Raw genomic sequence first — 27,781 nt, 5'->3', positions numbered from 1 at the left:
GAAGAATCACTGTTTTGGGTTGGTCTGACGATTTTGTTTTCTACATTTGATTCAATGGTACCCTCATTGCTAGGCCCTTTAGATCCAATGGTACTCGAATACTTCTTTGACACGCCCTCATTGCTAGGCCGTTCAGATTCAATGGTACTCGAATACTTCTTTGACACACCCACATTGCTAGGCCGTTCAGATTCAACTTTTCCAACACCACAGTGATCCTTTGGACGAGAAACTCCTTTCAGCCTCTTGGATTTTCCAATAGTCGCACTTGAAATTCTCTTTTCAGGAAGCTTGGTAGACAAAGAAACAATTGGTCGCGTCAAAACCTTCTTGACAGAATATAAGGCAGAAAAAGATCTTCGTGCAGAAACCTTTTTCTCATCCAATATGGAGGATTTCAATTCTTTAATTCTTCTGAGTGTAGTTTGTTCTCTGCTAACTGAAACTCTACGTGAATTCACGTAAGAAATATCCATTTCTTTGTTTTCTTGGATTGCACCATCTTCTTTACCGCTTGAATGCTCTTTTATTGGAAGAGAAGATGAGTTTGACTTTGACAGATTAGGCTTTGGCTTTGGATACAATCCATTGAAAGGTAATGAAAACTGTTTTACTAGGACAGTTTCTTTCTTAGCCGGCGATTGAAGTTCCTTCTTACCAACAAAAGGATAATAAGGTTTCTCGGTTTTTGAACCAGGAGAAGACGTAAAACTGCCAGTTAAGTTCTTCTTTCTTTCTGCCAAAATTGAAGTCTTTCCAATGTGGTGCACTTTACCTTGCTTTTCCATCACCCTCTCCAATCTGGGACTGCTAATTGTTTTTGTTTCAGCATCTTGTCTCATTCCATATTTACACTGATCATGGCAGGAACCTGTTGAGGCTGCAAGATAACGTGAAAGAATCTTTACGCTTTTGTATGGGATAGCAAGGTTCCCAGTGGAGAACCTTCTTACGTGACCATTTCCAGACTCAGCACAAACCGAGATTACAGGGGTAGGATCACTCTTGGCGATCAGAGAAGCAGAATCACTCGCCTCAATCAATTGTATAGAATCGCTTTCAAGGATCAATGATGTAGGATCTCTTTCTGGGATCATATCCATTTTCTCCTCAGTCACTGTTAAACAAATAAAAAAACAGTAATCTTTGCACTCCTGCAGCAAATATAAAACATTTAGACCTAGAGCAGAAAGCCAAAAAGAAAGGAAGAAATAAAACTAAAAAGTTGGTAAGGTTCTTTGTATTTCTTTCAAGAAAAACATGGAGCTTTTATCTTACCAAGAATCACAGATATGAAGCAACAACTATCTTCAGCTCTGAACGCTTCGCAGGTTATCAGTGTGAAATTGCCTTGATGAATCAAGAATTCCCCTAAAACCTGATGGTACTTGCAGCAAAAATTTCAGACCGTCGGAGCACAATTTAGTAAGCTTATAAAACAAATTATTTAACAATACATCAATTTAATATTTCCTGACATAGTAAACCATAAAATAACTCCCAAATTCAACATAAATATCGTTGAATAATTTCTTAAAAAGGTATAAATAATTATTTATGCTTTTCATGACTAAAAATATTATGAGTTTTTTCATTTGAAAATATTGCATATTTGTTCAATTGGTAGTATTACAAATCCAATTTTCTTAATCTAGTTTGAAATCCAATTTTGAAGATATTGCTTTTGATAAGATAAATGATATTCTCGCATTAGCTTCAATGGCAGCGTGCATCCATTCAAATAATCAAACAATAAAAGAAAAGTGTCTGAAGAACAAGAAAAAAAATTCAATACAAAGAGAAACTAATAACAGCATATATATATATATATATATATATATATATATATATATATATATATATATATATATATAGCAATATCAAATTAATCAAAATACATTAGTAAAAAAAAGCAACTCGTCAAAGATCAAATCATTTTTTTAATTGCATTAATTAGAAAAAATATAGAAAATAATCAAATTCTTCATTTTGTTCCAACAAGTATCATATTCAAAAAGCCAAAAGAGATCAACCCCAATTAGCAGAATTTCTTCCAAACGACAAGCCAAAAGGAGATGAACCCATTTTCCATTTGAGTTGTCTACATAAAGACAAAAAAAAAAATAAATAAAAATTACAGCATTACCTTTGCAATTGTCGTGTTTCTCCAAAAGAAACCAAAAAAAAAAAAACAAAGTGAAGGACCCTCTCCTATGGACCCCCAAGAGAGGGCCTTCACTTTCTTTTGCCTAAGAAACAAAAAAGATTGTGTTTTTGGAGAAAACCGAATTAGCGCGTTTGTTGCAGTTGCAGAAACTCCCAACCAAAAACTAAAACCAGAAGGAAGAGAAAAGATAGGATTTTAGAGGAAGAAAGATATCACGGGACCCACAATTCATATGTATATATATATATATATATATGAACTGTGTGTGATTATTGTGAAATTTTCCTCCACAAATTATTGGTGAGATTAATTTTGAATTTTCATGCTTTATATTTTTTTGTATCATACTTATAATAACAATAATAATTAATTAAACCTTAAAAATTTTTAGTAGATGTTACGAATTATGATACTTGAGAATCAAATGTTTTTAAGCAGTATATTTTTATATTCTAGAAATTATATTGAGCTGAAATTCATACATGTTAAATATGTTTTTTCATCTCGAATTGTTAGTAATAATTTTGATTAAAAGAGACAAGTTATATTTCAATATAATTTTTCTTTACCCTATTGAGGTGTCAATTTATATATATTTATTTATTCTTTTCACTCTCTGTTGAAATCTTTTTCACAAATTTAGGAGAACTATTAAAAATTTATTCAGAGTTACTAAAAAAAGATGTTACTCTGTGCTGTATAATCCATACGATTATTTCATCATCCAATGAGTAAAAAATGTAATGAAAATTGAGGTACTCTTTCAAAATTCAACCAAGAAAACCTAGGTTTTGGTTATAAAAAAAAAGAAAGAAATATATGTAGAAAATTACGTTCTAAATGATTCCAATTTCTCAATTCAAAATCAGCATTTAGGCAAACAACTCATGGAGAAGGACAACACTTCTACACAAAAGAGTACCTTCCCATCTTTATTCATATAGAAATGTTATATAATTGATGATAAAGAAATGTTCATATACAATCTCATGGCAATACAAAGCACATCCTGGAATGTATCGGATAGCTTCACTTGGCTCTCAGAACTGAATCGACAAAACTGGAAACTTCAATGTATATGTAACTATCAAAGAGCAAAAACACAGTAGCAAATTACTGATATAACTACTACCTTCGGCATAAAAAACACTGAAACTGGAATAATGTTCCAAGAACTGGTCTTCTCGCGAGAAACTTAAAGCTTATATTTACACTACAGCAAGATAATACTAGCATCTTACTGATATCGATTGTTCCCCCAAAAATTTTGAACTACCAAAGAAAGGCAATCCCAAGACCAGCCTACCATCTGCAATCAACTTATTAGCCAGATGCTAAAATTTATAAATCAAGTTTGGCACAAGAAGTGATTTGATTGAAGAACTTCAAATCCAGAACCACAGTTTGCAAAAACAGCAGTGAACATCTAACAAAAGCAAAGTCATTAAATTGAGATACCAGTGGATTGGCAAGAAGGGGAATGCAACATATTTATGCTCTGTGCAAGACAATGGGCAAACCAATCAAGTGAGGATTTCTCTAACTAACCAATCCAGGCTAGGTAAGGCAAAGTATAAGATGAGAAAAGAAGGGAGAGCAAATACAAGGGTGATAAGGATGTAGAGCGCCAAGACAGCTGCGCTGGCTGGGATTGCATATAAGACAATGAGAAGAAATATGACAATCAATGGAAACTTAGCTGTCAAGTGAACAAAGAAAACCAATGACTTACGAAGGGATAGCTGAAGTCCTTCAGCATTAAAGTATCTAGCATTAAGGCGACCCTCATCACGGTTAGATGTTGATTGTACTGGGGGACGAGCACACTGGGCTCGCCTATTATGAATTTGGTTAACTTGATTTCCCACAGCTAAATTTCTGCTTGAAGAACCGACAGGCTGATGATCCCCACGCAAGGAGAAATATGATGTTGATCTATCACCATTCATGCTCTCAACCATCCAGAGAAGAAAGTAGTTCTTGCTGGGAAACTTGAGATTTCCTTTGTAGACCATCCTGAAAGATAGCAGATTACACCAAGGACAAGAAATGAAGAACGGAAGCTGGATTGGCAGTGTAGGGAGTTTCACAACAGCCCTTTGCAGCCCGAGCACACAATTCTTACACAGGGTATGACCACACCATAAAACATAGGGCACATTTTCAACAATGTTGAAAGATTCCCAGCATATAGGGCATTCAAGTCCCTCTTCTCTGCAATTGTTTAAACAAGGTTCATCATCTGAGCACTCTGAAGGAGCTTGACTCGGCTTTAAAAGGTCATTCTTCAGCTGAATGGATCCACTAATGGCTTTTGAAGCAAAATTCCACATGGTGAAAGTGAAACAATTCAACTCAGAAAAAGGGTACTTGAAGAGTACCAAAAACCATTACCTGAATGAATCAAAAGTCAAAACCCACAATCATTATACAGTATCAATTATGAAATAGTGCAGTGTCAAAATAATAAACTATGACAACAATTTTTTTGAGATGAATAACACTGAAAATTTCATGGGTTCGGATTGAATAAACTATTTATAACAGCATAGCATATTACCCAACTAACAAAAGCATGCACTCTATGACATATGAAGTTCATAAGAAGTAAAATTCCAGAGGGCAATGAAGCATATAACAAAATCCCAAAAACCAAAGTTTCTGTTTTTACTATAATTAACGATTACAATAGCCTGTTGACATAATGAACATACCCCACAACGCGTTGCATATCATTGATCAGTTTCAGTGAGGACATTCAATTGCCCAATACCTAATTAAAAATGGATGGCAATAATATTAACAAATCCAATAACCCAAAATTGATTAGCTCTAGTTAATTCAATAATCAGAAACTACACAGTAGCAGAAATTAGTGCACTGCAGGTATGCTATATATAACTACTGGATTACGATAGATACCAGTAGATTACCTATTAAAAATTACGGAAGCGGCAGCCATAAATCCCGAAATTAAAGTCTCATAACCAAAGGGTACGGTATGCTGGTGGTAATACCAGAAAAAATGAAATCATAAACAAGAGGTGATAAATAAATCTATAAGAAAACCATTCTTTTGATCATTGAAGAGCCTACTAACATATACTTGCAAAATAATAAAAGAAAAATGCTTTCATACAACAAAGAAATTAAAAGAAATACCGTAGTAATTCAATGAAGAAAAGATTAGGGCACTTTTTTTTTTTTAATTATACATAACATGGCCTGTAATTCAAAATTAACCACAAGAAGAAGAAACAGAGAGGGAGAATTAGAATAGAGAGCGAGCTTGATTACCTGGGAGAGGTCGGGCTCTGTCTGTCTCCGTCTTCCTCAATCTCGAAGAGAAGCTGAATTATTTATTATTAAGTAAAAATGCTCAAATTGGCTCCTGAATTTGCACCCAATATTCAATTTCCTCATTTTTTATCTTTTTAGCCAAAAAACTCGTTTAACTTCCAAGAATTCGATCAATTTACTCATTTTTTGACTTGGGTCACCTCGCGTGCAAATAACAGCACAAGAGCGTGTGACACAATTATTTTAAACTAAGAAAAAAAATTAAAAAAGTTTACAGTACCCCTCAGCTTTTGTACTAACATCTCGAGTACCAAGCAATTGTTTCTCGCTTCTGATTGATTTGGGTATAGAAGCAACTCATGTCTAAATCATGTTTTTTGAGTGCATAGTCATGTTTGTATATAAAAAGATATCGAATTCGTTAAAATGAACAGATGAAATAAATACAGAGCCAATATCTTGACTACGATGCCGAGTACCAGTTATATATTGTCTTTTCAAATTATCTTTGCTTTATGATCTATTTTTTCGTTTTCCTTTTCTTTATTGGCATTTTGTATGATCATCATGTTTGGACTATCGGTTGCTAGGAAATGACATTAAAAGATGATGCATTTGGCTATGGGAGACAGTGGAAGTAAACCTTCATTCTACTTACTACCCTTCCCATCTTATTCTCTTCCTGCATTGGGTATCTGCAATGGCAAAGAAGGTGAAAAATGAATAAACTGAATATTGGATACAAGTTGAACGGACAATTTGAGCATTTTTCCTATTATTAAATAAATAAATAAAAGTAAAGGAGTGTTTTTTAGATTCAGTGTATACGCAGAAGAAAAAGAGTATTTGTATTTGAAATACAAGTGTACAGAAGTGTATACGCAGAAGAAATAGAGTATTTGTATTTGAAATACAAGTGTACAGAAGCAACGGTATTGTACGACATCGTTTCTTCGGCTTGTAGAGACATGAAAGTCCACTTGAATAAGAATAACTGAAATTACCTAGTATATCAATTTTCTAAGCATAAATTCATGAAAAGTAAGTGCTCAATAAATTATACGATTGTTTGTAGATGGTAGCCCAATTAGAGGCCCAAGATGGTAGGCCCGAGAATAAGGGCCCATCTAGAGAATGACAAATCCAGCAAGAGGCTACTTGGGCCTAGAATTTATTTTTACCCCTAAGGATTTGTTTAATGACTAATATTTAAAATGGTTAGAGGTGGTTTATAGTCAAATACTCATGACATGTAATCTCTTTGGTATTTTATCCTTACCTTATTTTATACTTTTCTTAAAAAATATTACATTATAAAGTTTAGAACTCAATTAGAGATTATGCAAAAAATAAGAATTTACAATAATAATAAGTTACGATAAATTATTAAATAAATTGACTATATTATCCTTAATTTAATATATCTAAATACCAAATTAAATTTTAGACTTCTCAATTCTTCATGCTTTTTCCAACCATAGTGATGGAGAGATTTTAAAAACATAAAAGAGGTAACAGTAAATAAAAAGAGAAAATTTTTTTAAGAATTAAAACAATAATTATTGGTCATATATAAAGGGTAAATATGGAAAAAAAAATCATTACTCCTTCAAATCACAAACGTGACAAGTATTTTGAAATAAATTATTTTTTCAAATATAACAAGTATTATGAAACGGAGATATAGGGCGTAATAAGTTTTAGATTTATGATTAATAAATAATTAATACTAGTGATGAAGATCAAATATTAGAAAATATAATTTAAATCATGTGATGAGGCTCATCAATGTAAGTTGCCTTGCAAGTCTACCATATATGCTGTAACAAACTCATGGGATAATTATAGCTATAATAAGAGACAGGGTAGGCAAGTCATTTTGGTGGTAAATAAAATAAATTAACTAAAGTTTCTACTTGTTGGCTACTCTTCAAGTTACATTTTAGAAAAATTATTTTGCAAAATACTAACAGAATCAATCCTTCTCTTCAAAGTAATGAATTCAGATACTAAGCAAGCAAAATTATAGAAACTTAAAGAAAAATTTGATATAATATTTTATTTTTTTATTATATTGTATTGTGTATATCTTAAAAGATATTATTTATGTCATCATGTATATACTTTTGATTTCTTTTTATACAAATGAATTATCATAATCTTAAATTACAATATCTTACAATACAATTCAAATATCTATTAATACATGCTCATAATTAATTTTGATTTTTAAAAATATCAAATTTTATAAAAGAATCCTTCTTTTTTATAGATAAAATCTCATGATTAAAGCTAGAAACGAGATAAAATCGAATCAGACTCAATTAAAAATATATATGAATTTAAGCTTAACTTCAACTCAATTCGAGTTTAATAAATTAGATTGCAATTTGGTTTGTTCATGGTTTATAATAAAAATAAGAAAAAAAAATTATACCCTGTATAGAGCTGAACTCGATCATAATTAAATGAGCTCAATAAACAAACTTAGGTTTAACTTGTCAAACTTATAAATGAGTTTTAAATGAATTTTTTTGTTGAACGGTTTATAAAACACTTAGCTGTCGAATTTAGACTTTAACAACAATTTATCCGCAGACTTCTATTCTCTCTTTTTGATAAGTATGTGATGGCTCAACACGGGTAAATTTTTTGTTGAACGGTTTATAAAACATTTTGTTGTCGAATTTAGACTTTAACAATAATTTATCCGCAGACTTCTATTCTCTCTTTTTGATAAGTATGTGATGGCTCAACACGGGTCAATCAAAATATTACCCACTCAAGAGCTAATTCATTATCTTATATTTTTCTCAATAGGGAACTAATCTGCGGCCTTTTACATTCCCCTCTCAAGTGACAATTGCGCCACTTGATAAATATACAATGGCTTAATCACTGTCTATTAAGATACTTTCCACTTGAAATTTTTCTTTTCATCTCGAGTTTCAGGCTCTAATACCACGTTAAAGCAGCTAATCAAATTCAATACCAATTCCATTAATAATTTAAGCTTATAATTTGATCGATTCACCATATCATTACTCTTCTTAAATTTTTTTCCAATTCATTATATTTGAAATTAATCATTATTATCATTTGATTTGATCTTTCTCTTGTGCTGTAACAAAGAAGGAAGAATAGAAAAGAAATGAAAGAGGCAAAGAGGGGAGGTGCTCACAATTACAAGTAGAGCAACAAATTGCATTTGAATAAATAAAAATGAAATGAACCATGATTGTACATGTTCCCTTGGCTTGAAGAAGGGGCATTCCCTTCTACTGTGTAGGGACACTAATGGGCAGAAACCCCATCATCAGAACTTTCTTTTCTTCTTTCTTTCTTTCTTATTGTTAACTCAGCAACCTACACTGCTCATCATGTACTATTCTCTTTAAATGAATAAAGAAAATGATTTATAACTATAAAATATCATATATATTTGGAGTTTGGTTCACTTCTTCTTCAAAATATTAAAATATTCAACAACTCAGATCTTGTTATTATTGCTTCACTTTTTACAAACCCTAGAAAAGAACCCCTAAAACCATTGAGGGTTTCAATATTTTTGGGTCTCAAGACCTCTGGAAACTCTTCAATGGTTAAATACTTTAAAAAAAAAAAAAATGCTTAGTTCCTACTAATCAGGCTTTAACCACTGATCAGCCCTACCCACCAACAGTTAAAGCTAAATCAAAGCAAGGGCATTGGTCAAACTCAAATCTTAAAGCAATTTCAACTACTAAATCAACTACTAAATGCTGAAAATTTAGTTTTAAAAAACAATTAAATTATGATGAGCTGTAAAATCTTGGGTCCACGTGTTAGTGTCAGTTCATCATCCAAGGGTCCTACCCCATGCATGCATGTGCAAGTCTTCACTTGGAGTTGGGACAAAGTTTTTAAATTGAATATCAGTCGCATTCTCAAATTTTAATTTTAATATTTCCTTAAGTTATGAAATTACATATATTAAACACTGTAAAATTATTTTATTAAATATTTTAATTTATAAATTAAATTGATTGAACAGATAATTGAAAAATGTGAGAAATTATAGTTCTAAAAATTATACTAATCACATGTCAAATTAATAATTTATAAATAAAATTAAAAACCAATACACTATTATTGCAAATGTGAAGACATATACAATATTCCTAAAATTTATAATCTTAAAAGTATAATAGTTTCCCTAAAAAATATTTTGCAAAAAATACAAAAGATGATTTTGCCTTTTTTTTTTTTAATAAGTTCTTGATATTAATAGAATGTATTGTTAGCATAAATAAGTTTTTAATATTTGAAAATAAGAAAATAAAATAAGTTTATAAGATATTCATGAACAAAAGTAATTGTAAGAATATATTTTGATCCTCAGAAGATCAATTCGGTGCGAGTAAAATTTAATTTTAAGTGGGTGAGTTAGTTATAAAAAAAAGCTTCACACTAAAATGTCATATTTATGTATGGTATGGTGTCAACTGTCAAGTGGCTTATTCAACATATGCTGTGCTGTATCTTGTTAGCTTATACGCCTTGTTTGGAAAGTAGAAAGTGATAAAGAAAACATAAAAGAGATAAAAGAAATAGTTAATATTCTAGTCTTTTTTCTTATTTGGGAATGAGGACAAGGCAAAGGAAATAAAATATAAGAGTTAAAGATATTTATTTTATCTTCAAATTGAAACAAAAATCTATTTGGATTATAAAATCTAGTTATAAACCTCACATTGAAAAGAATAATAATAAAGTAATTAAAAGTTATGATAAAATGAGTAGTCGTTTAATGCAAAAGTATACTTTTTATCGTAACGAGAGTATTTTTAATCATTTATTGAAAATAATAATAATAATTTTAAAAAAATTCTTTATTGATTAATTTAGTGTACAAAATAATCTCATTTATCGAGTAGAAACAAGTCTTATCCTTATTTAATATAAACCAATTAATTTTATATAAGTGAGTTTGAATATTGGCTCAATTTTCTTTATAAATAAAATTATAGACCCAGTTTAGACAAGTGCATCTGAATCACGTGACGTTACTAATAGTCATCACCTAGCGAAGAAACCAAACTCAAGTAAAGAAACTAAATCCCATCATTTTAGGTTGTCACGTGTGTCTCCTAGCAAGCAAACCATCTCTTCCTTCAAACATTATTACATATATATTTTTCCTTTTGTTAAGTTTTTGACTGCAAGCACATTTTTTAAGTCTCGTCGACTATAAATCCCCCGTGTCACCTTATCACCTTACCACATTTTCATAAAACAACCAATTTATATATATTTTTTGACACCCCCTATAAAGAAAAAAAAAAAAATCCCATTAACCCCATCAACCACACCATGGTCTCCGAATCAAGCCAATCGAAAAACGTCTGCGTGATCGGAGCTGGACCATCGGGGCTAGTGGCGGCGAGAGAGCTAAGAAAAGAAGGCCATAGGGTGGTGGTTTTAGAACAAAAACATGATATTGGTGGTCAATGGTTATATGAACCAAATGTGGAAAAAGAAGATCCTTTTGGAAGGAATAAATTTTTACAAGTGCATAGTAGTATTTATTCCTCTCTCAGATTAATTTCACCTAGGGAAATTATGGGTTATACTGATTTCCCATTTTTGGTCAAGAAAGGTAGAGACATGAGGAGATTTCCTGGTCATAGGGAACTTTGGTTATACTTAAAAGATTTTTGTGATTATTTTGGTTTAAGAGATATGATTAGGTTTAATACAAGAGTAGAGTATGTGGGTATGCTTGATTATGGTGAGTTAAGGAAAGATTTGAAATGGGTTGTTAAAAGTAAAGAAGAAACTAATGGAAAACAAGTTGAAGAAGTGTTTGATGCCGTTGTTGTTGCTACTGGTCACTATTCTCATCCTAAGATGCCTACAATTAAAGGTACGTTCTGTTATTTTTTTCTATTTTTTCGTGTTTTCAAGAATTTCTTTCTTTGAGCAAAGTGACTTTTAAAATCTTTAGACTTTAGAGTTACAACTGCCAATGAAAAGAATGAATTTTTCTTCACGCTAAGGTCATGTCATGTTGTAGTAAAAATGAATCAAGAAAAAAAAAAAAAAAAAAAAAAAAAAAGAAACAAAGATCAGAACTTTATGCATAATTAATTAGTTGGCAGCTGTAGAACTGGTCCTTTTTCTTTTCTTTGCAGATTCTTTAATGATTTTTCGTTTCTTTTCCTTTCTTTCTTCTTTTCATTTCTTTTCTTTTCTTTTCCTTTCTTCCTTCTTTTCATTTCTTTTCTTTTCTTTTCCTTTCTTCCTTCTTTTCTTTTCTTTTCTTTCTTGGTCAATGATTTTTTCATGTGTATGTTTCTTGAAGGAATGGATACATGGAAAAGGAAGCATATGCACAGCCACATTTACAGGGTTCCTGAACCGTTTCGCAATGAGGTCTATTTCTTTATCGTAGTACATAAACATGCACTTAGAACACTCGTTTAGTTTGCCTAATGAAGTAATTAAGGAATATAATAATTATTCCATTATAATGAAATACATTTTTTTTTATTTTCTATAATTTTTTGCTTGGTTAAATATTATGCAGGTGGTGGTTGTTGTGGGAAATTCACTAAGCGGACAAGATATATCAATGGAGCTAGTAGAAGTGGCCAAGGAAGTTTATCTAAGTACAAAAACTCTTGAAATAACACCAGGCTTGTCGAAAGTCATCTCTAAACATGAAAACTTGCATCTTCGTCCACAGGTACATACATTAATCACAATTTAAAAAAAAAAAAAAAAATTATCGTATCAAAGATGAATCGAGATTAAACTGGAAAATATCCATCTATTATTGTTAATTGCTCTAATTTTTTTGATTTTGCATCAATGATATTTATTTGCAGATAGAATCCCTTGAAGAAGATGGCAGAGTGCTATTTGTAGATGGCTCTCAAGTCATTGCCGATACCATCTTATACTGCACAGGGTAAATTTGAAATCTTAATTAAATTCTTTATTATAATATTAAAACTAAATTATTAGCTAAATTATGCATGTATATATATACATCCGCACGTATGCTCTCTTATTTTTATTTACTTATTCGTTAAGAAGTTCAATAAATTAAAATAATATTATAAATTAATACAAATTATTGTTATAACGAATAAATTTAAATCTGAAACTTCTTATTCTTTGTGACCTGGAAGAATTCCTTCGTGTATAGAAATTTTCATCTATATCGCTATGATCCAAAAGACCACACAGTAACAGTATATATTCGTAAAGTGAGTTGCTAAATATTATTTGACAAAAAAAAAAATATAAATATAAATATAAATAATTGACCATTTTAATAATCAAATCACAATTGCCAACATCAACTAGCTAGGGAGATTTCCAAAGCCAGAAGTTGCCTGATTAGGATATCATGACTCTTAACTTTTGACTCTGAGATACTTTGGTGGGACCCCAAATCCATATTTGTGGTGCAAATTTTAAATTTTAGAAAAAAAACTTTTTTAACGCCTATAAATTTTGCTTTTTTTACAATAAATTTATATTTAAATTCTCGTTTCAACAATAAAAAAAATTTTTAATTTATGAGATACAATAAATCAATTAGGTATACAGTGTTTAAATCGGTCTTTTGCATGATCTTATCAAATGTGGGTATATGTGTAGGTATACATACACATTTCCATTTCTTGACACCAAAGGAACAGTGGTTGTGGATAATGATAGGGTGGGACCTTTGTATGAACACACCTTCCCTCCATCACTTGCTCCCTCTCTTTCTTTCGTAGGCATACCTAGAAAGGTACACAATCTTATCATTCTCTTCTACTCATTCCAATACCTTATATTATTATTATTATTATTAATTTTTTTGGGGGAGTTGCTGCAGATTATAGGGTTCCCATTTTTTGAATCACAAGCAAAATGGATAGCAGAGCTTCTGTCTGGGAAAAGAAGATTGCCATCATGGGAGGAAATGATGCTCTCCATTAAGGAGTTTTATAAATCAAAGGATGGTGCTGGTGTTCCCAAACATTATACTCACGATATTGCAGATTTTGAGGTACATAATTCATATATATATATATATATATATAACTTTGCAACTAATTAATTAATCAATCAGTAATAACACTTCCTAATGGAGTTTAACTTTTAGTTAATCATAGTTAACAAGCCTTTCATGCATAGTTAATCACCAATACTTTAGAGTTAATAACATCATCAGATCATTTTTAAATTTAAAATGATTAAGGAGAGTCTTTCTTTATGCATAAATTTTTTATTGCAAAATAATAATAATTTTAATTTTAATTATTAAGTGGTTGTTAAGAAAAAACATAATCTTCAGTATAGTGATTACAAATCATTAAAAATTATCATTATAAGATAAATTGAACGTATTAGGTATAAATAGGGATAAATGATAATTTCAATTAATTTTTTCTTATAGCAACTAAAAGGGTTTTTTTTTTTTTTTTTTTTTTTGAAAGAAATTTTTTGTTTAATGTCCAAGCAAATCTAATTTATTGATTGAGTTCTTCCTCAGATAGTTATGGGTAAATTATTATTTAGTCCCCATAATTAATAAATTTTATAAGTGAAGTTTTTTGTTTTCAAAAATTAATTAAATATTTTTTTTAATTATCATCAATTTGTAGGGACTAAATAATAATTCAACTTATGATTATTTCTCTATGAGATTTAAGTGAAATATAAAAAAAAAGTTTTTCTATATCAATAATTAGTTAGTTTGGGCAATCAAGGCAGCTTTTAAAAGTTTCTTTATGGCAATAGGCCATGCATGTTGTTTCATTTATGAGCTGGAAAAGACCAGTCAATTTTCATACCTTAAAATCTAATTTAAGTGACCCAAAAAAGAAAAAAGAAAAGAAAAAAAATAAAAAATATTAAAAGAGTAGAAATGAACCTAAATAATAGAAAGCAATCTGAGTTTGCTTTTTATTGCAGTATTGTGATAGGTATGCAGATAATATTGGATTCCCACGTTTAGAAGAATGGAGGAAAGAGCTTTGCATATCAGCCTTAGTAAATGCATCAGAAAACTTGGAGAACTACCGTGACTCGTGGGACGACCATCACCTCCTCCAAGAGGCTCTTCAAAGTCCTCATTTCACTCAACTTGGAGTTCAAGATTTCACTTTTATGTAAAATTCTCTTTTTGTTGGGTTTTATTTGTACCTCTCTTTTATAATATTCATTGTTTAAAGAGAAGGGTAAAAAGAAATTATGGTTTTCCTATCATTTTGGGCAAAGTATAGTTCAAAAGTTTTTGTAAAACAAAACATTTTTTTTTTTTCTCTTTTGGCGTATTGCCTCAGCATTGTTAATCTGCCTATTGTGTAAAGCCAAAAAAAGAATATATCAAATTGTTGAGAAATTATCTTGAAATAAAAACTAGATGGGTTGATGTTTCAGAGCAGGAGATTTTCTTGGGAGTTGATTTGATGTTTTTTTTTCCCAAGTTACCGTCACATGGGAGTCTCAGGCAATTAATTCTCTCTCCTTATTACTATTGGTTGATTGCATATTGCATTTTGCAATTGGCATTGTATACAGTGAGATTAGTAATTTATTCTGCATCATCGTGTTGGATAAAATTAAGTGTTTTGATAATTGTGAGCTATTTTAATAATATTTAGTACGTTATCTTTTACCTCTAAAAAGTAACTTCAAAGCATTAATATTCAGTTCGCTATCTTTAATTTGTAAAATGTAAGTTCAAACGCTATATTATCGAACACTATAAATAATAGTGTTAAAAAGTTGTTCAATGTGTTTCTTTGGTTTCCTCATACATCAAGGATTTGCAAAGATTGATAATCACAAAGATAACTTCTTCATGAAGAGCATGTTCAAGCGATAATCAGAGGGTTAACTTGCAGACCCACCCTCAAATTTTGATCTAGGGCCAGCTTTGCTATATATCAGGATCAAGTCCATTCATGGATTTTAGAATTGATACCCAGTTCATGGTTTGAAATATCCCAATGCCAATGTTTCATAACTTGCTACATCTTTAAAACTATCAAGGATTGGCTAAGAAATAACATTTCACATGTACAAGCATTTCCATTGCTTCACTATAAACTAAACCAAAAAGCTCAAAAACACATATTCCATTTGGTCTTTCCTATATGGATTATGACGCTTATCAGATATCAGCCAAATTTGTTATGTTTTCCATGTACAAGATAATCTCATAGTTCACTCACTATAACTTGCCTGAAAAAACAACACGAGCAGAGTGTAACTACACTTGGCCTAAAATTAGCCGGGGTTTACTAGCAGGACACCTCTGTCCCCTCCGCCTCCTTGTTATCTTCCCCCAACCAATTAAGCTCCTCTCCTCAATACTGCATTCGCCATGTCTGGTTCGCTGCTTCAACAGTGTACACATGGAGGTTTCTGCATTGGAAGAAGATATGGAAGGTCGCCTCCTCCTCCCCCTCGTCCACCCATTTCCACCTGTTTTCCTTGCACATGTGCTCCGATGAGCAGCCTCAATTAGCCCTCCTATTGCCTGAAGATCTTCAGTCACCTCATACCTTGACAAAGAGGCAAGACTTGGTAGAATTTCACTTTGAAAGTCCTTCCGCTGCTGCCTCCTCCGTCCCCTCCTAGGCTGACTTGGCAATGGAAGTGGACACGCTGCTTCCTCCTTTTGAATGTTGGTCTTACAATAGTACTCTTCGACATTTGTCTCCTTCAGGTTCAATGTCATTGCCTCAAAATAGTCCATCCCATAAGAAAGATACTCGTCGTCATTAGTTATGTTCTTAAAACTCAAAGCTATACCAAATCCATTCTCTGGATCATCTACTATATTAGATGCTATCTTGGCAAACCAATATAGTGAGTCACTCTGTGAAGCTGCACATGGCTTGAAAGCCTCAGTTTCTTTATAACCCTGAACCTGAGACAATGAAATGGAAACTATAGCCTCTGCTGCAACTGTTATCAGATCCTCTAGCAGATTATTTTCTTGTCCTGGCAGTTGACAAAGCATCTCAAGTTGGTTTTCATCAGATTCTCCTCTTGGTGGAGATGACTCCTTGTTTTCTGGACTTGCCGGTGCCTGCAAATTTATTTCGGTTAACGGAGCAGGCATGGGTGAAGACTCATCCTCTTGTATCCATGAGTTGAGGTCAAAATGAAATCCACAGCCTGAAGACTTTTTGTTATGTCTGTTCTCTGGAACTAGGTCCTTTGCATTGAGCTGTTCTCCAGAATCAGGTATTGAATTGCAGTTCAAGTCCAGTTTTTTGTTGGATTTTGCAAGATGTGGAGGGTTTGCTCCATGCAAAGGTGAGAACCCAGTTGAGTCTTTACTTTTCTCTTCACCATCGGATGAACAATTAGGTGATATTGAATTCAGATCTATATCCCTTTTCAACTTCAAATCCACAAAATCCTTAACGCGCTTTTTGCTGCCATTACCTTCAGATGCGAATTCATTGTCAGTGTTGCAGAAGCTGCTCTGATCACTTGTGCTGCTAAACTTTGGCTTAGACCTTCTCTTCAAACGTACAGCACTGTTAAAACATGGAAGTGCTTGAACTGCTATAGGGGCCCTTACAAAGTCACGTGTATGTTTCTTCCAAGATGAATCACAAGTCATCACATCATCCAGAGGAATGAGTTCACTTGATGTAGCAGTGCAAGCAGCTTTAACCACAGGATAGCTCTCCAAATCAAAATCTTTCCTTTTTTTCTTAGGCATTCTCCTGTTCAGATTCAAATGAGATGTTGAAATGTCATGATCTTGCTCAATCTCGTCATCTTCAGATGATGAGGATAGTGTTTCAGTACATATCCTTTCAGGAAAAGAATTCATGCCACTGCTACTTTGCCCTGAAAGGAAATATCCAAATCATGCAAGTCATCAGCGGTACTAACAAAAGACAGATGTGAAATTAAACACGCATTGCAGAGGATATAATGATGAAATTCACCAACAAAAACGAAAAAATAAATAAAAATAAAGAAAACGGAAGAAACTTCTATTTTGATGCAACCTTCTAATAAAGTTCTCACCAGCTTCATCATTATCAGATAGGCACTCCGGCATACTTTTACTCTTTTCCAGGTCTAAAACGTTTGAGAAGGCTTCAGGAATTTCAGGGTCCTCTCTTGTCTGGGTACCTTGGATGGTCTGCTTTAGTTGAACCCGCAAGTCTGAATTTCTCTTCCCAGACAGATCCTGGCACGTGTTCTCTCTATCGCATGGCACAGGACCCAGGAAAACATTGGATTCAAGATTTGTTTCTTCTTCAAGCTTGATGGGTTCATTCAAATCAGCTAAGCAATTGGTTTTCCTTGAAAATGAAGCTGGCCTCGTATCACCATCTTGGAAAACCAAGTTACCATCATCAATACCACGAGATGGTTCTACTTCACTCTTTTGCACATCATCAGCAATGCTTTTCATATGATAACCTGGCACATCAGGAGGAACTGTTTCCCCAGCTAAAGATTCCTCCTGTTCACTATCAATGTATTCATCAGCTGGAAGTTCTAGATCCAATATCTTGTTACCAAATTTCTTGCACTTAGACTCCAATAACTCAGACTCTTTTCCATATCCTTCAGTCTGAACTGTAATGCAGCCCACCTCCTTGAGCTTTCCTTCAACATATTTCAAATGTGAATGGTTTTCAGCACCCACAACAGAGAATTGAGTAGAAGTAGGATTCAGCCAGGGTATGGCAGAAACTGTTTTCTTCTGGAAATACTCAAATGAGGGTCCACAGAATATTTGATTTGACTGTGCGGTGTCTACCTGTAGTTGATGTCCATGAAACCGAATCCTTTTCACCTCATCCATTAGTTCTTTCTGTCTTTTGTAAAGGCGGTGGAGTTCATGGATCTGGACAGTCAAAACAAGGTATAGACACATTTCATCAACTGTAACTGTTATTGAATCATACAATTAATTGATATCAGAGTTCATTACTAAAAAAACACGGGTAAAGAGTTGGACAAAAAAGGGTCCTGTGATTGCTGTTAGGCCAGATTCGGACGACAAAAGGAAGAAATAATTTTCTTCACTTAGAGAAATTATCAAGGTTTCAAACCAATGGCTTCCAACTAAGTATACCACAAGTGCATCAAATGAGCTTATTTTGGCACGTAAAATACATTGAGTATCATTAGCACTGAGCAGAATGCTTTGACATACATCTTTTACATGATTCATTATACCTAAGTTCACCAACAGCAATGTAAAATACATGGTTAACGCTTCTCAGACACTTTGACATGCATCATGACCCTACTACCAATTAGAAATCACTGTTCTACAGCCAGTCACTGTCAATCTTTATATTCTATCACTTTTCCAGTAGCCTTGAGCCTGATTAGAAAATTGCAAAGGTTTTTTATATACATTCAGAGGTGAAACTGTCTAATATATTCTGATGACAGTACAAATTAATTGCAATTAAACGTAATCCTCTTTCCTCAGAAACAACAAAAAAAATGTAATCCTCAGAAACTCAGTTTTATGCTTACATTTGATATGCTCGATACTATCACTTTTATTTCCATAATAAATGAAATATGATACATAAGAAGACATGATTTTTACTCCATGCTGAAACTTAAGACAAAACATACCTGATCCTTAAATATAGCTTCATGTTGAAGTATTGTCTGCTTCAGTTTTTCCTTGCAAGTCAAATACTGGTCTGGAGATGATGGTGCCAAACTCACATTGCAGTACTGTCCATTCTTCAAGATTTTATCAACAGTATTTGATGGCCAGATACTATAACTAGCATTTAAGTTGAGATCTCTATTGGAACAAAATCCTGGGAAGTAGTGGCACTGCATTTCAGCTTGCATTCCTATCGTTGCCATGAAACTTCAAGTAAAGTTCAAAAATTTATAGCTCACGGAATAGCTGAGCATCTTAATACCATTACTCCATTAGAGAGAATTCTGCAACCAAATTACAAATAGAATAAGTAAAGAGAAAACATCTAGCTACATAACACAATTCCACCATTCAACAGCAACATCTATTAGTAGAATATATAGGTTTGGCAGTGAAACATCTTATTACTACAAAAATTGATTACAGAACCAATGGATTGTGAATGTGCTACATCCATCAAGGAACATGCTTTAAGTCATACAGTTACTTCCACACCCTATCAGGAAGTTGTAATTGAAACAAATATTAACAATCTAACTTTCTCAATTACAGTACTCATAAAGTTAACAATGAATGTCCCTTTTATCCTTCAAAGAAAACCCTTTGACAGAGGAAGGATATTTAAAAATTCCATTTCTGCAGGCACATTGAGCAGATAACCAAAGTTAGTGATACAATATTCTTATCAATAATTAATTGATTAGGCCAATCTCAACATAACACTTCCAGTCAGCTGCATTTCGAAAATGAATGGATTGAAAGATTCAAATTAGCCCACCATTCCATTAAATTTTCAGAAATTGGAAACCTTAGGCCAAAAATATGAATAAATTTCTTAATTAACCTGATAAAATAACAATGTGCATATGAAAATAAATTTAAAGAATATTTAGATACCACAGAGACAAAGAGGAAGATTTATATGGATGAATTAAAAGAAGAAAAAAAAAAGACGAAAAATTCAGTATATTTGTTGCAGTTAAAATAATGGCATCAGGACACCATAACCTTCTCTACACTAAAGATGAACTGGGAAATCGTTCCATGCAAATCAGAAACAGAAGCCCATAAAATAATCTGTTAATCCCAAATATTCAGGAGATGTATCAAACTATCGTTTCGTGAACATAGAGCAGGAGCAAGAAATGCAATCCACATTCTTTGCAACAATCAACATTAGCTTTTAGACTTCTCTTAGAAAAGAAAAATAGACACAGTAATAGATTAAAAGGGCAATTTTATGTTCAAGCAAATCACGAGAGAGAGAGACAGAGAGAGAGAAGGAAAAAAAGAAAAGGTAAATCCCGGCCTATCAGAGCAATCAACATTGAATCACAGTCTCTTTAAAACACATCAACAAATGACCATTAGAATCAACATATACCCCAAATCACCAACACATCATAGAATTTTTCTTTTCTCGTTTACAACAAAGGGAACTTAAAAAATCTAATCATTAATGTGATCAGACATTAAACTGCCAAGAAAAAACCAAAAAAGCAGACAAAAAAAAAAGAATAGAAAAGAAAAATCATCGAACCCATTAAAAAAAAAAAAAGTAATCTTCAAGCATCAAATCCATTGAGAAAACTTAAAAAACTAAATAACTTACCTTAATTACATATCCAAGTGAAAATCAATTCTTCCTTGAAAACCCAGAAGGGATTCAGTCATTGAAACAGCTCAAAGCACTACAAGCCAACAGAAGAAAAGCAAAAATATCAAAGTAGGTATCTTTAAAAGAAGCAAATGGATCAGAATACGAAAGGCTTAGGCTTAGAGACCTCAAAAGAGCCAAACAAAAAAGTAGGCATTTTGGAAACACCAAGAAAAGTCGATGAAATGAGGATTTTGGATCTGCTGGGCCATTCTCTCAAGAAAGATTTAGAGAGAGAATTAGAAGTGGAAGAAACTTGTCAACATTTCTCTCTCTCATTTCTCATTTATTATTGTTGTTTTGCGTGAGAGAAAACAATGGGTATGTTTTTAGAGAGACTCTGCTCTAGATTCTCTCCATAATCTAATTTTCTTTTTCTTTTAAATTTTTCCTTTCTAAGAATTTATTATTTTATTTATTTTCAATTTTAATTTATATAAGTAATTACCACTTAATTTTACAGATAAAATTTCAAGATATAATCCATTTTTTTATTCAAATTGTATTTATTAATCCATAATTTTTTGCCTATAATATTTTATACTTTGGATTAATTTTTATTTTTTTTTATATATATTTGAAAATTTTATTTCAAAAGTAAAAGAAAGAAATTAATTGGAATATTCAGCAATTGAGAAACAGACAACAATTAACAATTTCCTTGCAACTTTAATCAATCAAACTGCCTTGATATCTCCAATTCATATTTTAGCCTAATTTCCATTATACTTTATTGTTTTTTTATTAGATTTAATAATTGCAATAGTCAGCAGTGGGGCCCATATAAAAGATTAGGGTGTCAAGCAGCAACATGTAGATTTTGTGAAATTTCATTCAATCCCCTAAATAACCTTGCCTTTTGCACATTTTTTAATACTACTTTTTTGGTTAAATTTAATTAATCTACTTTAATTTTTTAATTATAGTCGTAAAAATTAAAATCATTTACCATTCTAATAATATAAAAATATTTTTTCTATATCATTATATTAATTGATTTTCATTTATTTTATTCATTCGAATAAGAGATTTACCTTTTTTTAAAAAAAATCTCTGTAAGAATTAAAATTTTGCATAAAATAAAAATATTGTTATACAAATACTTCATTAGATTTTTTATAAAACATTTAAATTTAGTGGAAGATGTTACAGAGTAATAAACTGAGTAATGAAAAATCTAAAACAGAAGCCCTTTGAAAATAATTTTTCATATGGAAGAAGGATAGAATTGTTGGTGTGTCAATTTGGTCTTGTCAAGTGATGATAAACATAATTGCCTAGAATTTAGATTAAACTTCCTATTTATGGACCCACAGATTATGTTATGATCATCACCATCCTGTCTTGTTCATACCTACATGGTGATGATGATGGAATAAAAATTATATTTTTTTATTTACCTTTTTTTTTTTTAATTAATGTCTAAATCATTTGTCATTTAATCCACATTTACAAAACAAGTTAGCTTCAATGAGATTAAATTAATATTCGATTTTCTTTTCCCAAAAAGATATATTATTATTGGGTGGAAAATGGAAGAGCTTATACAAATAGAATCCACAGTATTTAAAGTGAAAATTTCTTTGGAAAATATTATTTATAATATTCAAATCAGTATCTTATTTTGTGATTACTGAACATTAATTTAAAATTTTTACGGTAAAATAAATTATTTTAGTGATTTTCAGACTGTTTAACTATCATTTAAAACGTTAAAAAAAAAAGTAAAATTTCATAATTCGCTTCTCAAACTTTAAACAATATAAGTAACAAAGGTAGTTAAAATACTAAAAACTATAAAAACTTTGCCGAACACCTAAAATTGAAAAAATAATAATTATGAATTACATTTATCCATAAGAAATTTTATAAAAAAACTGAAATAACAAAATCTTGATAGGATGTGAATTTGATTTTGGAAAAAAAAAATGAATTTTTAAAATATTTTTATTAATAAATAACTTAAATTATACTCTTCTTTTATTTACATTACACATTGATTGATAATAAGTTATCTTGGAGGATGAAGTGAAATTCAGTAGGGGAGACAAATGATTTTCATTTTTGAATGAAAAATGTAATAAAATAAAATAAAGATTTTAAAACAATGACAATATGCCTTTCGGAAAAAGAATATTCAAATGGGCAGGCAAAGGGCAAAAACGGAAATAATGGGCAAAAATATATTCTCTCAATTGAATAAAAATGAGAGGACAAAGTGTAATAAAGTTGCAATAATTTATCAACAAGCGGTGGATCCACAGCAACTGAATCTCTCTAACTAAATTTCATCTGGTTTGTTAGGAAATTCAGAATTTAAAATCTGTCATTTTTAGAAAAACTTGAAAATTAAACTTATAAAATGCAAAATGAGTGATAAATTGGACTTTGAATTCTCAAATAAATTATAATTGCGTCAATAATCAGTTGGGAAGTCATAAATCATATTATTAATCAAATAATTATTATTTAAATATTAATAAGCCTCATTAACTACAAACTCTCATGCGAGAAAGATTTACTTAGACCGGATTCATCACTCCGTTTATAGACCAAATCAATGAAATAAGAATCTTTCTAATTATACGCTTTTTAAAAAATCTTTAATTTCATTGATTAATTCATAAGTAAGACCATGAATTCGGTCTACACAATTTTTTTTTCCGGGGGAACAAAGCAAGCCCTTTTCAGTAAATTTTTGTATTAGTCATAAATTAGTAGGATAAGCAAGCAAGTAAAGATGGAAAATAGTAATATTATCTTTAAATATATATGAAATCAATTTTATTTAACTAAAAACAGAGACTTAATGTAGAATATGAAAATCAAAAATGGAAAAACAAATCTTTCTTCTTTTAACAAAAACTGATTCTTCTAAAATCATTGTATTTACTAAGTTTTTTAAGCCCATTTGGAATAATTATTTAATTTAGTAAGTATATCAGCTAAAAAATAGGTATTTTATTATTTTTTCTTCTTTTGTTAATATAAGGATCAACGGCTCTATGCCAAATCAGTCCAACCCTATCAGCATCCAAATTTATAATACTATTATTATTATTATTATTATTAATGCTGTAAAAGTAAAAAAAAAAAAAAAAAAGAATTGAAAAAGGTATTTGTAACACTGTCTGGTATTGAAACTGTGGAGTCCAGAACTTAGTTGTTAGAGTAGGAAGAGATAGATATAAAGTTTCAGAAATGGGAATATTAAGTCAGGCTCTGTTACTCAGTCGTTACGTTTTCGATTCATTATTGGTTATATTTCAATCACAATTTATTGATTGGTTCTTTGGCAGTGCAAAAGTAAAGCTATTCTCACCCACCCACCTAATAACTAAATAATAATAATAAAAAAAATACCATCCCGTGTTTATTAAATTAAATTAAACAATTTCACAAATTTATAGAACAATTATGTTCCATCATCACAGTAAAATGAAACGAGCTCCAGCAAAGAACCTGGTTTGAAGTATTTTTGTTTTCAATTAAAAAATTATTTTTAGTGTAGGAAAAATTACAGTAATGTTTGTAGTTTGCGAAATATAATTAGTTCATTTTTATTTTTTAAAAAAATAGATTAAAATATTTTTATAGTTTACTTTCGTTAGATTATAAAGTCTTTGCGTCTAATTTTTTGCTTTTTTTCCGTTAAGTATGTTATGAAATGATAAAATATCTCTTTTGTTTTTAAAAACACAAGGTCGAACTAGTTATATTTTTAAAACTAAAAGGATTGCACTGTAATTTTTCTGGTATAATATTTTAGTATTTCTCTTTTAATTTATGTGTTTTTTTATTTACTTAACAGAAAAGATGCAAAATTAGATAAAAGTACTTAATAGTATAGTGTGTCAAAAATAAAATATAGGGACAAATTAATATATTAAAAAAAAAAAAGACAAAAACAGACTAACTGTATTTCACACACGCTACTAAGTTTTTTTTTAGTTATTGTACGGATGATGTCAGAGACTAGATTTATACAAGTCTTATCTCACAAATCCATGTCGTAGGCCCAAAGTCAGTTCCAACTTTAAGGTTCGGAGCATTGATGAGCCCAAATGATAGTTGCAAGGTCGCTGGTTGGGGCCGAGTAGATCATTCATTTCCTTGGAAGTCTAAACAGCTTTTAAGTGTTCTTTTCTTTCTTCTCTTATTATGTACTAGCTTCTTTCATTATGAGGATAAAGATTCAACTTCCAGTTAGTTTAGGTAGCTGTCCTGATTGAAATTCCAAGCTTTTCCAATATTCTGATCATACATTTGTTACTCTCAAACCAACAAAGAGTCGAGCATTATTAACCTTCTTTAAATTCTCAATCAAGTCAATTATTTTGTGTTAAATTCGAATTATTATGTATCTGTGGTTTACCTAACATTTTCTTGGTTTGATTCTTTACAGTTGACGTACTTCAAAAGGGGTGGTTGAGCGGTTTTTTTGTCTTCACTTTGGCTGATGGGTTCACGAACTTGCATTTAGTCGTATTGAGCAGCGCCTCCTCTTGCCGTGACCACTCTCGGAAAATTCAAAACCAGACAGTACTATGTTGTCCATTTCAAATATGTGAATACGGCCTGGACTTTTTTTTTTTTTTTTTTTTTGTTGATAAGAAGAAAACGACAATAATATAATAAATTACCTAAAATCCAATCCAAAAGTAGAGATATATATGGACTGGATAGTAGTGATTGTCCATCAATTTATCTCTGCCGGCTGAGTTCGGATTCATGAGCAACACATGTGATCTTAGTTACAAGTTCATGTCGTTTCAGAAGAAAGTCCAAACAGCTTTCCTGATGAAAAGCAGTTTTTGGTGAAGAAATCCACTCGTAAAGCATTAGTTATAGTTGATTCAACCCGATTATTTGTTTCTTAATCCATTGTGGAACTGAAAGTGAGCCGGCTAACCTGGATTCACACTGAATAAGCCCACAAAGGGATAAAGCACTCTTCATTTTGTGAATGGTCAAATATATTTTTTAAGACAATTTTATTGTCTTGTAATAGACATTATCACTTCTGTTTGCAATTGGATTTTGTTCACAAATAGAATATTTTTATTGCCTTTCCTTGAGGTCTTGGACTGATCCGTTATGGCACTGATTCTGAGCTTAATTTCACCAAATGATGGATCAACTTTTACCAGTAAATTTCTGTTTCATCACTTCTTTACCATTAGAGATAGCCTCCATTGTAGATCAACCGAGCATAAAGCCGAACTGATTCTCCGACGTCTTTAACTTGATTAATTGCATACATTAGATTAATATTTATTTAATATATAAAAATATTTTAAAGAGAAATAAACGAATTTTTATATTTTATAAGTGCACAATCTCAATAATGAAAATGGAATAATAAAAAACCGAAATTATTTGGTTGTAAGAACACTCAAGTTCATTCATAGATCTTGATGATATGAAATCACCAAATGTGAAAGGGCAAGATATATATATAATATTTAGGGTTTGGAGTACCAAATGATAGATCTGAAGTTTGAGAATTTGGAATATTAAGTCAGGCTCTGTCAGTCACTTCTTACGTTGTCGTTTCCTTATTGGTTGCATTTCAATCACAGTGTATGAGATTGCTTCTTTAGCAGTGAATAAGTAAGCAGAGCTTCCATCACCCACCAAATCAATCACCTTCTCTCTCCACTTTGTGTTGGCTTTTTCATGATGGTAACGTCAATTTAGTATATATTTTTTCAGAGAAGAAAAGGTTAATTATTTTAAAATAATTTTGAAAATGAGGGATTAGTATTCATAAAAAAAAAAAAAAAAATCTACCTAGCAGATTAGCAATATGTGAAAGATTGATGTTAGTTGTAAGGTAAGGTACGAGACTTACCTTCAATTCTACGTTCAAAGTATGATATTTTGATATAAAATTTATATAATTTGGACCTCTTAAATTATCTTCAACTAATTTTGAGATATAATTCTTCTAAGGTCATCTAACTATTGGCTAAAACTCTAAACGAAACGCGTTGAGCTTTAACGAGTTCGAACTCGGCTTGATAATTAAGGATATGATTAATGTTTTTATTTCTCAAATTTATAGGTTAGCCAATCAAAGCCACCTTAACTTAACTAGGATATCTGTTTCCACCAATGGCAGGATGGATTTAAATTCTCCATCATCTACATAGATAGATGTTCTTTTGATGGATGCTAATAATAATAATAATTAAAATTTTAGATTTTTTTTCTGAAGAAAGATACGTTTAAGATCACATTTCCAAGTTTAAGCTTGACTCGTTTAAGAATATACAAACTCAAATTGGATTTGAACTAAACTTGAAAGTGAACCAAGTTCAAAATAAAAATCAAAACTTACCAAACCAATAAAGAAGCATTAATCAAATTATAATAATGTCATTGTAATATAGATTTTAATTAATATTGACTTATTGAGTTAGCTTGCGAGTCGGCTTGTAAACTGGTCCAAGAGCTAATAATAACTCGGTTAATAAATTCGTCGAACCGAGCTTTTATCACATTGAATGTCAAAATCAACCATTATATTGCTTCTGGTAATTGCAATCCATGGAGTGAGTGGCCTCGACGAGGATGTGTATATATATATTTTAATTTGTGGCTAGCTATTGCCTAAGTTTAACACAGGATTTTATTAATCACACAAAAGCAAAAATTGTGACAAGCCAAAGGCCATTAACAATGAACCGTGAGTACTTGGTGATAACATATGATGTCTCCAAGTTGGATGGTTAATACCATAAAATATTTATGGTTGATGCTTTAAAAGTTGTTTGAAGAGCATTCTAAGTTCTAATCATAGTGTAGATAAGGTAATTAGCAATATCCAAATAGATAAACATTTTTTTTATCAAGTTGCATTATATGCTCTAATGATTACAATGTTAGAATATTCTCTCTCAAAAAGTTATTTATTATAGAAGGAACAAGAAAAATTCCTTTTTTTCATTTAAAGATAAATTAGATAATCAAATATTTAATGCACTCAGTG

General features: G+C 31.2%; 4 protein-coding genes across 6 annotated transcripts in view; 1 reads left to right on the top strand and 3 right to left on the bottom strand.

Annotated features, from left to right (window-relative positions):
• LOC105640587 (uncharacterized) overlaps positions 1 to 2,171 on the bottom strand; it is a 4,944-nt gene extending 2,773 nt beyond the window's left edge. The window contains exons 1-3 of the mRNA XM_089726831.1: positions 2,147 to 2,171; positions 1,279 to 1,378; positions 3 to 1,154 (exon numbers count right to left, since the gene is read on the bottom strand). Coding sequence (XP_089582957.1) covers positions 3 to 1,103 — 1,101 coding nt within the window. The 5' untranslated portion in view covers positions 1,104 to 1,154; positions 1,279 to 1,378; positions 2,147 to 2,171. The remainder of the gene's footprint in view (positions 1 to 2; positions 1,155 to 1,278; positions 1,379 to 2,146) is intronic.
• A 900-nt stretch (positions 2,172 to 3,071) lies between these two features.
• Positions 3,072 to 5,885, bottom strand: LOC105640585 (uncharacterized). Of its 2 annotated transcripts, XM_020681903.3 has the most exons (3): positions 5,465 to 5,885; positions 5,101 to 5,171; positions 3,072 to 4,561 (listed from the first exon to the last, which is right to left on the bottom strand). In XM_020681903.3, exon 3 carries the CDS (start codon positions 4,498 to 4,500, stop codon positions 3,691 to 3,693), a length of 810 nt encoding a protein of 269 aa, XP_020537562.1. In that variant the 5' UTR covers positions 4,501 to 4,561; positions 5,101 to 5,171; positions 5,465 to 5,885; the 3' UTR covers positions 3,072 to 3,690. The 2 variants fall into 2 exon arrangements, with proteins under 2 accessions (XP_020537562.1, XP_012080331.1); XM_012224941.4 differs by lacking the exon at positions 5,101 to 5,171 and having other exon boundaries at positions 5,465 to 5,882.
• Positions 5,886 to 10,678: 4,793 nt separating this feature from the next.
• LOC105640584 (flavin-containing monooxygenase FMO GS-OX-like 9) lies at positions 10,679 to 14,889 on the top strand. The gene is made up of 7 exons (XM_012224940.4): positions 10,679 to 11,372; positions 11,811 to 11,881; positions 12,036 to 12,194; positions 12,337 to 12,419; positions 13,118 to 13,253; positions 13,341 to 13,514; positions 14,423 to 14,889. Exons 1-7 carry the CDS (start codon positions 10,820 to 10,822, stop codon positions 14,621 to 14,623), a joined length of 1,377 nt encoding a protein of 458 aa, XP_012080330.1. The 5' UTR covers positions 10,679 to 10,819; the 3' UTR covers positions 14,624 to 14,889.
• A 582-nt stretch (positions 14,890 to 15,471) lies between these two features.
• Positions 15,472 to 21,125, bottom strand: LOC105640583 (uncharacterized). 2 transcript variants are annotated; one of them, XM_012224939.4, is made up of 5 exons: positions 20,915 to 21,125; positions 20,743 to 20,821; positions 19,091 to 19,414; positions 17,510 to 18,341; positions 15,472 to 17,326 (listed from the first exon to the last, which is right to left on the bottom strand). In XM_012224939.4, exons 3-5 carry the CDS (start codon positions 19,331 to 19,333, stop codon positions 15,726 to 15,728), a joined length of 2,676 nt encoding a protein of 891 aa, XP_012080329.1. In that variant the 5' UTR covers positions 19,334 to 19,414; positions 20,743 to 20,821; positions 20,915 to 21,125; the 3' UTR covers positions 15,472 to 15,725. The 2 variants fall into 2 exon arrangements, with proteins under 2 accessions (XP_012080329.1, XP_012080328.1); XM_012224938.4 differs by having other exon boundaries at positions 20,743 to 21,125.
• Between the last annotated feature and the right edge of the window lie 6,656 nt (positions 21,126 to 27,781).

This window comes from Jatropha curcas, chromosome 10 (assembly GCF_041381405.1).
Source record: "Jatropha curcas cultivar XTBG-Jc1 chromosome 10, XTBG_Jcur_1.0, whole genome shotgun sequence".
Lineage (NCBI taxonomy): Eukaryota > Viridiplantae > Streptophyta > Magnoliopsida > Malpighiales > Euphorbiaceae > Jatropha > Jatropha curcas.
The sequence above is the reverse complement of the archived record's forward strand: the minus strand, read 5'-3'. Positions and strand labels throughout refer to the sequence as shown.